At 35.1% G+C, this 13907-nt stretch overlaps 1 protein-coding gene across 1 annotated transcript; it reads right to left on the minus strand.

Annotated features, from left to right (window-relative positions):
• Window positions 1-3747: 3747 nt before the first annotated feature.
• Window positions 3748-10514, minus strand: LOC128232084 (uncharacterized). The gene is made up of 5 exons (XM_052945433.1): window positions 10343-10514; window positions 9373-9591; window positions 8492-8632; window positions 7406-7629; window positions 3748-6746 (listed from the first exon to the last, which is right to left on the minus strand). The coding sequence occupies exons 1-5, from the start codon at window positions 10437-10439 to the stop codon at window positions 6342-6344; spliced, it is 1086 nt and encodes a 361-aa protein (XP_052801393.1). The 5' UTR covers window positions 10440-10514; the 3' UTR covers window positions 3748-6341.
• Window positions 10515-13907: the final 3393 nt, after the last annotated feature.

The following is a 13907-nucleotide window of genomic DNA, read 5'->3' on the forward strand; positions in this document are numbered from 1 at the left end:
ACAGTTCGTTTCACTTCATATTGAAAACAGTACAATGTCAGCGTGTGTATACCACGTGATAAATTACGTCACACATGCTACGTCGGAAGGCAATATTTTGCTTAAAATTAAGAATTAAATCAAAGATAACTTTTCTTTAACTACACCATTTTAAAAGAAACAACGGGCATTTTATGCCGCTTAAACAGCCCCACCTTTGTTTTATAACCAGAGTTTGATAAGGTGATTAGTTTCATCAAAGACTTCGACAAACCTGTTTCAAAAACAATGTTTTGACAGTGCTCCGTCAGACGGCCGTATTGTGAAAAGGTTTGTCGAAGTGTTATAAGAAACTAAACCCTCAATCAAAAGTTGGTAAAAAAACGAAGGCGGGGCTCCGTAAGTGACATAGACTGCGCTATGTTTCATTTAAAATGATAAAGAAAATCAAAAGTTATTATTGTTTTATTAGTCTTCAATCAAAGCAAAATATTGCCATTTTTATGAGGCAATTTACCACGAGGTATACACACACTGAATGTTTGCAATATTAACGTTTTCGTATTGAATTTGGTAAGTGATTGAAACAAGTGGTTTACGGCGCAATTATTTGCATAGTGAATTATGTTCATCTCATTTATCAGTAAAACTGTGCGTGTTCCTGCATACACTAACACATACACTGAATTTAATTCATTATAAAAAGCAGGCCAAAATGCGTGATATTCCGTTACAAAATATACGAACAATGACCATTCAAACATCATGAAATTTATCATTGATGACTTGTAATATAAGTATTTACAGAGGGGAAATCCAATCGTGTCTATGTGCATACTCGTTTAAAATAATTAAACAATCATTTGTATTTAGTTGGGGTTCAATATTTAGCAAGTACCAATACATACATCATAATTCTGTTGCAGCATGTGTAGGTGTAATAAGGAGTTGAGCGATTTTCATGAAAGAATATTTTCAATCAAAAAGCATTCGCAAATATATATAGCCCGGAATTAACTTAACTGGGTTTTCCCATGGCGGTACAAATAAAAGGTGAATATCGAGCTATTGAAATTCATGTAACAGTGCAATGACTCTATTGTCTCCGAAGTAACGTGTGTGTATAACAACGGTTTAACTTTATTTGTACCGGAGGATTAGGCTGGGAAAACCCGAATAACTATAATTCCGGGCTTAAACTATTCTCGGAAATGTCTTGATACAAGCTGAACATGTTTTGTGTCAAAATAGTCAACACTACCCTATCAACAATGTCTTGTGACTTTGCGGTGATTGCAGCTATTTTAAAAAGATATTTGCATTTTTGTAAAATGGAAAGATATCAATCCGATATTTTTAATTATTTTATTGAATAACTTCTTATCAACAAGATATCAACAATTTCCGAAAGAAAAAGTAAAATTCGTTATATTTAAATCTGATAAAACATTCCTTCGTAAAATTTGGTTCACTACTTATAACTTCAAAACATGCTGCATAGGATATATTTTGCCACCCCCCTCCCCCCAAACAAAAATAAAATAAAATAATCATATAAATAAATAAATAAATAGATAAATACATAAATAAATAAATAAATAAATAAATAAATAATAATAATAATAATAAATAAATAAATAAATAAATAAATAATAAATAAATAAATAAATAAAATAAATAAATAAATAAATAAATAAATGAAGTGAGTGAGTGAGTGAGTGAGGAGTGAGTGAGTGAGTGAGTGAGTGAGTGAATGAATGAGTGAATGAAGAACGAAACGAACGAACGAACGAACAACAAATATAAATAAATAAATAAACAAATAAAAAATAAATAAATAAATAAATAAATAAATAAATAAATAAATAAATAAATAAATATGTTCTTCAAAACTAAATAAAATGTGAACTTTCAATCATTTTAATGTTTGGCCTTTCCGTCCAAATTTGCATTGTGGAAGGCCCTAAAACTTAAAACTTATATTAATCAGATTTATGCCTTTATGCCTCCTAATCGCCACAAGTAAACAGACGGTCACATGCTCATGATTATATTAATATGATAATATTAACAATTCCGTTGTTCGACTGGACTATGATGAACCATATAAAGTTATAAACACAGTGAACATATATAAGTCATTGACAATTTATACTGTTCAGTTTGAAAAACATGTTGTCACTTTAACATGCCAATAATGTTAGTATTTACAACATACATATTAGCAAACAGTAGAGGCGTATTCGCATTATTTGAAGTACTTGTGAAGTATTTGAATCAAACTGTTGAGAAATATACTCAATGTCAGGTGATTGCGCGAGGTCAGCGGGGTATGATGGAAGACTTTCATTCTCATCCCGCTGCCTGCTTAATACATGTAGTGTATATCAAGGTTGTGTGTTGTTCTATATAGTGTGTGAGTCTCAGTCTGAATAATCGGAAGACAAGTATCTTAAAATGTTGATGAATTCCTTTACATTTAGTTTTCTTGTTCACGCCAACTTAACACCAGGCCCCAATTTTTCAAAACTTTTCAAGAGCGACAAGCTTAAGTAGTCTATTCATTAAGCCAAATGTCCTACTCGCGTTGGTTAGTATAAAGATAATTTCCTATAATAATAAGTCCAAAGACCGTTAAAAATGCAAGTATTGCAAAATATACTAAAACGAAAATATGAGCTTAGCTTAATCCTGTTATAAGAGACTTAAGAAGTTTCTAGAAATTTGGACCAGGCCCATCACTCAGCGGTGGTGGGTGGAAAATGAGCTGCGAACACTCCTGTGGTGCAGTTGTGCCGTTCGTTTATTTGTACACACCTGAGTATGACTTATATCTTATCTGATAGTTTTTGTTTAATCGACATATTTCGAAAATCGGAGAATGTCGTACTGTGTAAGAACACTTTTACTACAGGCTAGCTACGATTTCGATTGAATACTGTTAGAACTGTGGTGCCAGGAGCTTTTCCCTCGACTCAGACTAACCAATTCGTATTTCAAGTTAACATCATAATTTTACAAAAATCAGCGTATTATCACAAGAGCAACAGCGACGCCCCCTCCCCCTTTATAAACATATGCATATTTCCTTTTAAGAAGATCTTTTAAGTGTTTGATTTAACATAATTTTATTGCCTTTTTTCTTTCAACATTATCGGTATTTACAACAATGATATAGAGCATACAAAAAGCAAATGGGTTGGACACAAGTTCTAACAACGTTAGTAACGTCTTGTAAGTGTTAATGAGTTCCTGCGTAAGTACTACTAGTATACAAAACAGTATAATTCCATGCGCCGTAATGTTCTAACTTTGTGTCTAAGCACCGAATTGAAGTTGAAAAGCAGATCTGACGGTGAATTTAAACATTTATTTTCGTAAAGATTATCTTTTTAGGTCTTCATGATTTGGTACAGTTATCTAATTTCCATAGTTCGCACATGCGCAAATTAACTATGATTGACAGCTAAGGGTGCGGTTGTCGGCAGTTGAGGCTTACGTCATGATGCCGAATTTTAAATTGATGTGCAATCAGCTATCGAATTTATTCACAAATATTTAAATACAATTTCCGTGTTTACGTAAGATCTTCCACTTCTTTTATTATTTTATTTCTAGTATGCTGACAGCCCATCTCATTAATATTCACGAAAAATTAAAACAACCATCCGTATTAGTTTATGGATTCAAAAACTTGTATCACTTTTAAGTCCAGTTTTATCAGCTGAAAACTTATCAGCATTGAATCAGAAGCTGAAGACGTTGAATATTGTTGTTTGTAGATTTATTGTGAAAGAAACAAGATATGCATGACATGTTTATGAAACATAGAACTTATCATTAGCAATACATATACGTATGCATGCTAATCCGTACATATTCATTATTGATGTGTCCATGTAGTTAAACTGACGTTGTTATTATGCTCTTATATAAAAGTTGGGTAGACACTTGTTTCGAATGATTTGAGTTAACTAGTATTGAATGTCACTCGTGGTCCCCGTTAAATTAACTTTTTCAACTATTATCCTGTTGAGACCGACAGTTATTGGGCAAGAATCAAAAGTATTTTGGTGAACTGATCCCAAAATATGACGTCCAAGATTATGTCTTCGAGATATTCCACATCACTAATTGTACTGTACTACGCCACTAACCTGTACGGGTACGTGCACATGTGGGATATGTGTTGTGTACTACGCCACTAACCTGTACGGGTACGTGCACATGTGGGATATTTGTTGTGTACTACGCCACTAACCTGTACGGGTACGTGCATCTGTGGGATATGTGTTGTGTACTACGCCACTAACCTGTACGGGTACGTGCATCTGTGGGATATGTGTTGTGTACTACGCCATTGACCTGTACGGGTACGTGCATCTGTGGGATATGTGTTGTGTACTACGCCACTAACCTGTACGGGTACGTGCATCTGTGTGATATGTGTTTTGTACTACGCCACTAACCTGTACGGGTACGTGCATCTGTGTGATATGTGTTGTGTACTACGCCATTAATCTGTACGGGTACGTGCATCTGTGGGATATGTGTTGTGTACTAGGCCACTAATCTGTACGGGTACGTGCATCTGTGTGATATGTGTTGTGTACTACGCAATAAATCTGTACGGGTACGTGTATCTGTGTGATATGTGTTGTGTACTAGGCCACTAATCTGTACGGGTACGTGCATCTGTGGGATATGTGTTGTGTACTACGCCACTAACCTGTACGGGTACGTGCATCTGTGTGATATGTGTTTTGTACTACGCCACTAACCTGTACGGGTACGTGTATCTGTGTGATATGTGTTGTGTACTACGCCATTAATCTGTACGGGTACGTGCATCTGTGGGATATGTGTTGTGTACTAGGCCACTAATCTGTACGGGTACGTGCATCTGTGTGATATGTGTTGTGTACTACGCAATAAATCTGTACGGGTACGTGCATCTGTGGGATATGTGTTGTGTACTAGGCCACTAATCTGTACGGGTACGTGCATCTGTGTGATATGTGTTGTGTACTAGGCCACTAATCTGTACGGATACGTGCATCTGTGTGATATGTGTTGTGTACTACGCAATTAATCTGTACGGGTACGTGCATCTGTGGGATATGTGTTGTGTACTACGCAATTAATCTGTACGGGTACGTGCATCTGTGGGATATGTGTTGTGTACTACGCAATTAATCTGTACGGGTACGTGCATCTGTGTGATATGTGTTGTGTACTACGCAATTAATCTGTACGGGTCCGTGTATCTGTGTGATATGTGTTGTGTACTACGCAATTAATCTGTACGGGTACGTGCACCTGTGTGATATGTGTTGTGTACTACACAATTAACTTGTACGGGTACGTGCACCTGTGCGATATGTGTTGTGTACTACGCCATTGATCTGTACGGGTACGTGTATCTGTGGGATATGTGTTGTGTACTACGCCATTGATCTGTACGGGTACGTGTATCTGTGGGATATGTGTTGTGTACTACGCCATTAACCTGTACGGGTACTTGTATCTGTGGGATATGTGTTGTGTACTACGCCATTAACCTGTACGGGTACGTGCTTCTGTTGGATATGTGTTGTGTATTATGCCATTAATCTGTACGGGTACGTGCACCTGTTGAATATGTGTTGTGTACTACGCCATTTACCTGTACGGGTACGTGCATCTGTGGGATATGTGTTGTGTACTACGCCATTTACCTGTACGTGTACCTATGAAAAACGTGTTTTGTACTACGACATTATCTGGTACGTGTTGGATACTTTTTGTGTACTATTCCATCAAGACATGTGGCAATCGCACAAGTTAAGAATAGCATGAACGATAGCACGATGAAAGAAGTGTAGACAGAGTCAGCGACTACAAGAACAAGATTTATGTGGAATTTCTCAATCTCTCTAATTTTCTGGTTAGCACATACGTATGAAACGAAATTTGTTGGTATAATATCAAAGTGACCAAATATTCGATAATATTTTTATCACAATGAATCAATAAATCGCCTGTATTTTTTTTCGATTAGTTTTATTAATTCTGAAAGAATATTCTACTTTCGTTTTGCAGTTTAACTTTATGAAGCTTTTTGGAACTTATTTCACAGTATGTATATACATATATAGACAATGTAATCGCAATAAAGTGCATTCACATTAACCTGAATAATACAAACCTTTACACACAGTACAACGCATACAGATACATTCCTGAAGAATGATGTGACTTTTATAAATAGCATTTGATTAACAACTCGTCCGATCAAACAGATACATTAAAACTTATCATAACGTTGTAAACACCGGTAATCATCAATGTTTACCATTTACCACCGTGAATAACTCAGTGGTTCATTCCTTTGCCTTTGATTCGTTCTCTAAATCATTCTCAGCCCCGAGGTTGGAGTAGGCGTGAGCCTCATCAGTTTTCAATGCGCTGTTAGAAGCTTTATTTTCCGCGACATTGTCGTTTGTATTTGCTTCACATATTTCCTCATAGCGCGGGGGATGATCAAACATCGGTTGTGGCGGAAAGCCTGATTGGGATTGGTAGCCACTTGGAGGTTTAGTTTCAGGATTTGGAGGGCAGCTGGGTTGGTGTTGGTATCCATACGGAGCAGAGCCTGGTTGGGGCTGGTAGCCTGACTGTGGTTGGTAGCCATACATTGGTTGGGAATACGTGATCGGGGATGCCTGCATCTGGATTCGACTGTTAGGGTTGGCTGTGTAAGCAACTCCAGCCTCGGGATTACTTCCCTACAAACAGACATGTAAACGGTGGTGTATATTCAATATCAAACAAAGATTTAAATTAAATTTTAGATCTGAATCCAAGATCTGTGGTTGGACAGTAAAAATAGACTAACTGTAATGAATGAGGCATATCTAAGGATAAGTATACAACTGATATTGAATATGGGCCCTAGCCGACCACCACCCCCCTCCCCCGAAAGTTCGTCAGCGTAACAAGCTTAAGTAGCTTATCTCATTCAACTAAATTTCGTACTTAATATGGTTTTGCTTAAACAAAACAGTTTATCGTGATAAACCAAAAATATAATTTCCTTTTTAAAAAAAGTCCTAAGAATGTAAACATTATACAAATAAGAACACACAGAAATAGTAAGCGATGTTTCCAAAAGATGAGGCTTGGATAAGATATTTTAATTTAAACACATAACAGTTACATAATTCTTGAAAACATTATCACAGCTAGAAAGTCAGCAATTTTAAGTGAAACATCTTGTGTGTGTATACAATCTTTGATTTTTACTTGTTTTGAAACGGATGAAACCGTTTGATAATCAGACTCGTAAGCATAACCCTATATCAGTTATATAATTATGTGGTATGGAAAGCTGTAAAGACAAGAACACATAAAGTGATGCAAAATACTGAGTTTTAAATACACTTACACGTTTCCTTTTCGATTGTGATTTGCAGCACACACAGCAAACAGCGACTACGACAACGAACAGCAAACATAGAAGTGTTCCTATAATGATTCCAGCCAGTGCGCCAGCATTGAGCCCTGATGAGCAGTCCGCGCCCTCACCACAGGAATCATAACCGTTACAATGCAGGTTATTATCGATACATCTTCCATTGCTACACACGTGACCATTGCTTGGACATGCTTCTGTAAATAACAATATACGTTACAATGCAGGGTATTGTAGATACATCTACCATTGCTACACACGTGACCATTGCTTGGACATGCTTCTGTAAATAACAATATACGTAACAATGCAGGGTATTGTAGATACATCTACCATTGCTTCACACGTGACCATTGCTCGGACATGCTTCTGTAGTAACAATATTGCAATACAATGTCATAACATGTTGCCTCATATGTCAAATATTTACATAAACCCAATTAAACTAACCTTTATTATCACTGAACGCATGGGCTCATCAATCCGATACATGCAAATATTATTATAGTATAAGACATATTGTTACATTTATTAGTGTGAATAAGTTGCCGTGTGAAGTCGGTATGGCTTCCATATAAATAATACACGATATCTTTCTAGTGCGTACTTGTCCATATTATACCTTAGTTTAAACTAATCTTTTTTTCAGCTCGACTGCAAAGATAGATTTACATGAAGCTGAAATAAACAACCCGTGGTCCGTGTCCTAGATATAGAAGCCTGGGCACTCTTTCAATAAGATATCTTAGTTGTAAACCTGTCGCTTTTTAAGAGTGTTAAAACCCATAAAGTGACGGACAGAATATATGCGATAGTTTAATAGAAAAGCAGATTACACAAAAACCGTTGTCGACCTGAAGCCTTACTACCTTAATTAAAAAAGGGGCCCATACCGGTAAAAGGATTGACTGTCAACAACATTGCATTTATATATCAAGTTATTGTAATAAACAGTTTGCGTTAAACTGGTTTGTAGTTGTTGTTTTAATAAAGGTGTATATTATGTTTCCGAGTTTGTACAAACGAGTTATATATCAGATAAATTCAAACCGATAATACCTTTGTCAGCAAACGCCGTAATAACCATTTCAAATTCGTCTTCATTGCTGCGGTCTTTCAACAGTGTGTAAGTGACTTTCAAACCGCCATTCACCGTGTAGACACGTTTTGGCTCCTTGCCACATATTTGACTATCCAAACCTGCCAAAGAGTTAATACATAAAGCGTCAACATTGTACGACACACGTAGGGTTTCCATTCGAGATAAAGATAACAATAATATTTTGGGGATTTTTGTAATACAATGCAGTCGTGCTGTCAAATTATTTTCAGTCGTTTAATCAGCACAGTCGGATTGAATTAACCCGAACTGATTCGTCCGGTCCTCCAAGCCAGGAGGATCATCAGTTCTCGTAAACAAAGCTCTTCATATTTGGGCTCTGCCATAGAATGCTTAGTGCTTTTAAAAGTTAAATGCTACGCGTTATTGTAAACAAAACAAATGTAAAACTTATTTAACGTCGCAATTTAAGCAAACTTTAAAGATATTTCCATACAATTGAACTACCGGCTGTTTTAATGCATCAAAGTACCAACTGCCATTCCTGGATGATCACCGGTAACAGGAAGGGATATCCCTAGGCACATGAACTTTAACTTACTAGGCTAACTCGACTGTCACATATATAAGTGTTCCAGAATTTGCATCGATCATGGAAAACGAAGCTAATAAGTACCCACATTTTTTGAAAGACAGTATAATATGCCCGAGTAAAGTAAGTGTTTAAACGCATAGTATAAGGCTAAAAAGTACTAACTCCTCCATAGTTCCAAGACAAAATTAAGATGGGCCAGTTATGTTTCCGGGTTTAATTAAATGTTATTAAACCTAAAATGTGTTAAGGAAAATATCCATCATTCGCAAAAATAAGATGAAATACCTGAAGGCCTAATCTGAAATTCATCTGTTACAGAAACATGGCCGTGTCGACATTCAACATCAAAATCGTCGAAGTAAAACATGAGGTTTGGAAAGTTAGCCGTGTTCGATATCGTTACAGTACAACTGTTTTCCATGAGCAACTCTTTGTCGAACTTTAATTCCATCTGGTTGTCTTCTGCCATTGATATTGTTTCGCCACATCTGTTGTCCATCTGAACTGAAATACAAATATATATATAAAATAAGTAAGTAAGTATGATTGGGTAAATGTTCAAAATATAGTTCTGCAACTAGATGTCTAGAAACTTGATAAGTTGTCCGCAGGCTTTTTGGCAAATTTGCACAATTATATTATTTGATTGGTCGACAGTAATTAATGGATAAATAATCACCAATCAATAATCATTTCGGTCAGCTTTGCTGATGCGCTTAAAAGATAAAACTAAGTTTAAATGAACTAATATTAAAAATGAAAATACATTTGTACATGTTTTGCTTTACTATGGTAAAACATATATCCTGTCTTCTGCGACTTTAAAGATCGTAAAAATTGTTCACTTTGTTTATACAAAGTATCAAATCAGCATATACCAAAGTATTGAAAGGTAAGTAATACCGTTCATAGACAGTACAACTATGCTGTTTTACTTATATAGTAATTATAATGTATATATAGGTGAAGTTGGTAATATGGTGATATATACTTGGTTTTATTTACATGTTTGCCAACTGCATACATAATTATGAGCCGTTATGTTTTTCATCAATTTGATCACGGGTCAAGGGTCATGTTGACATATTTCAAATGTGGGTTGTTTGTATGAATCAACTGTCATATTTCTTCGTATAATCTTGTCTTTCAGGATGGCTACTGAAAGTCCTATAGCGTTATCAATCAAACAGTTTACTAATAACTATAAACACTATAACGTTTAGCCTTTAGTTATAGGAAATACATGAATGCTTACCAGTATAGATTCCTCGCACCTGACACACGCTCAAGAAGAGAACAAGTATTCCTTGTAAGAAAAAACACCGCTGTTCAAGAAAATTTGGATTCACCATCTTGTGTGTTTGAAAGCTATCACGGAGACTGAATACACTTTTTTCACCTGCTGTTTTGATCGTTTTTATCAGCAATAACTATTGCCGTGTCACGTTCTTGTGCTTTACAACCGCCTTGTAAATCACGAGTGCGTACCCGAGAGAAGATAACGATGCTAATGACCAGTGATTCATGGATGGCAGGGTTCTCGTGACAAATATCAGGTATTGTTTTGTTCCCTTTTGAGTGATTGAGCGACACGAAGTTGCCCATGGAATATCAGATTGTATATAAAGACTGAATCATAGTTAAGACTGTATATATATATATATATATACATATATATATAGATAGATATATAATGTCTTGTATAACTGTATGGAACTAGGTCGGCGGCGAGAGCGTCATTTTGAAACTGATTACTAGTATTAAGTTTATTTGTTTCAGTTCTGAATGTGGATCGGATTTCTTTTTTTATAAATGTTTTCGAAGTCCATCGAATTTGCAACTATGTATACGAAAGTTACCAAGCATATAATGTATTATTTGGTGTTTGCATTTTAATATAGTTAAATGACAATCGATGTCTTTTACAATTTTTTGCTCATTAATTTTACGTAGATCGATTCTGACGAATGCACAAAAAATAGTTTTATATATATAGAACTTTGTGAGTATAGTTCTGCTAGTCGTTTTTTAATACCAAGGCTTTCTGAACTGAGCAGAAAACGTAGATCCAGTTCAGTGAGTTTCCAACTTTTTTGAAATTACAAACTATGTTCAACTTCAAAACTGATATTGATTGAAAGTGTCCCATGCTCGTGTTGGAAAAAAGAAAAAAAACGCATTTAGCAATATATCGTCAGTATAATATACCTATAAATATGAAAGATGTTTCGAGAAAATTCGACAAAGAGAATATTGCATTACTTTATTTATGACGACAAAACTTAACGAGGTTCGGATTTTTTATTTCACTGATTTTGTTAAACAGGTTCAGTTGTAAATGAGTATTAAATCATAATAATATTAGCATTTCAAAACAACAAGGATAAATTCCGTATTATAAAATAATGAATTCCAAAACAGGAAAGATAGAAAGGCTCAAAACGTACTCATATGAAAGAAAATACATTGAAGTCTTTAATATTCATCGTTTAATTATATCGTTTCTTGGTATTACACACTTTGAAACAAGTACAAGATGTGACACCTGAAAAATTAAACATACATTTATGTATTTTCACTTTGTCAAAATACTTACATTCATGGGTGATTGCAGATTGACTTTGCCATCGATATGCTAATATGTTGTTATATGCTAAGAGTCTCCTTATCATAACAAATGTCTTGTGACTCCTTAATTATATTTCTTCTCCAAGACTCAAAACCTCTTTACATGGGGGTCTGAGTAAAACTCATGCGCTCAAACTGCGCTACGTAGCATCCCTTGATATCTCACAGGGGTGGGTAGGGGTCGACAGTTCCAACGCCACACAGGTTTTTCATTCCCATAAGGTACTTGGCTTCCCCGAGTCTGTCCAGCCAGCGACGACAGAAGGCATGGAATTTAGAAGCTGCTTCGATCTTTGTATTAGTATGTGGTTGAAAAAAAACTAATTCCATTTATATATATGCATGATGAATACATGTTAAAACAGTCTAAGTGATTTGTAGTTGTACAACGAAATGTAAACATGTGGTATTCAATATTTTGAAATTGTTCAGTCTTATAATTTCAATTTCAAGTTCTGTCTTTCTGTGATGTTGGTGCCCATTCTCTGCTCTAAAACTATTTTCATTTCTTTATTTTTATGTCCTGGTTATCCTGTTTATATGCAGCCAATTGATTAAAACTGTCATATAAATTATCCATCGGTTATCTTTTGACTAGTTTGCATATTAAAACGTTTTAATTGGTTGATAGTATTTTAATACAAGTTTTTTTATTGGTAAGTCGGCATCTTGCCTTTGCCTTTGGCCATTTACACATTGCATACATATCGATATGGCCAAGACAGAAAAAAATGCACATGAACAAATATTACAAATATGATATAAAATGCATATGAAAATGTATATGATTATATATTGACAATTAAAATATTCAATATACTAAGTAATTAACGAGCTATACAAACTAATTCATTATTAAGTATTGTCATTTCTATCATTAATTAACTATTAATAACTAATGACATGTTTGGCTAACTTTACCATTACCAAAGAACTCACCAGATCTATACAATAGACGCAGGAATGTTGTAACCAAAATCTGACGATTTTTTTTCAAAAACAATGATAATTTGATTTGATTATGGTAAAATTCTTATGTGGAAGGGCTCCAGAGCAGTGATATAGAACTGTCTTCTTATGAATAACAACATTATTTGCAGTTCCTCTGACATAGCCATAAAATAAGATTGGGATAAGAGTGAGGTTTGTGCACTTAAACTAATTTAAACCCCCAGTAATTTTATATTTTACTAACCGTTCCAAGACGGTATCTAACAGTCCTTCATAAACATACCTAGTTTTTTTATATATGAAGTATGTATGCACTGTGCTGCTTGCGGAGTTTTATGCTGTTCTTCCATGTTTCTTGTTTGTGATTTTTTGTTTTTATGCTCTATGTCTTTGGCGTTTGCCTAGTGCCATTAAACCGGGTTTGTGTTTAAACTTTTTGCTACTGAGCTTGTTTCTGTAGTTTTTCGCATAAATATAGATATACTGCAAAGATTCTTGATTGGTCAAATTACTGTATATGTTTAAATAATACACGTGAATAACTGGCAAAATGGTAAAGGAAGTGGAAGACTTGATGTCATTTGCAAGGTATATGTTCATACTGCAAACTTTATGACATTAGCTGTCGTTTAAGCTTATATTTCAATATTGCCTATGTACACTATTTTATCTTTGTGGAACAAATAACAACTAATTCCGAAAAGAACCAACTGAAAACATTAGTGACTCTCCATTTTGCTGTTGTAATTTCCCAAATCTTGCATTATAGGAGCCATACAATCGTGCTTTCAACCAACATGGAAGGCACAAAGGGTTAAACCATGACATTAGCGAAAATGCATATATTGAAAACCTCCCCAAGAGGTAAATACAAACATCATTTTTTTTCATGTAGCGAAATGTATCCATGTCATCATAAACCACATCTCTTCCCGTGCTTCCAAATGTCTCTATAACTCGCCCTCCTGAAATCAGCAGTATGTGGATTGGTTTACAAATGTGAATTTATGTTGTTTTTATTAAAGTTTCAGTAACATAACTATAAATTATTTCAAAGTACAGTCTTAAAGCTGCACTCTCACAGATTTACAGTTTTGACAACTTTTTTATTTTTTGTCCGGTTATGAGCCAAGTTTTGCATGATTATCTGCAAACCAGTGATATAAGACTGCTGACAAAAGGTCAGATCGCATATTTCGTATTTTCATTCAGATAGCTAGACTGGCCAAAACTGCAGTTCA

The sequence above is a fragment of the Mya arenaria genome, chromosome 4 (assembly GCF_026914265.1).
Source record: "Mya arenaria isolate MELC-2E11 chromosome 4, ASM2691426v1".
In the NCBI taxonomy this organism is placed as follows: domain Eukaryota; kingdom Metazoa; phylum Mollusca; class Bivalvia; order Myida; family Myidae; genus Mya; species Mya arenaria.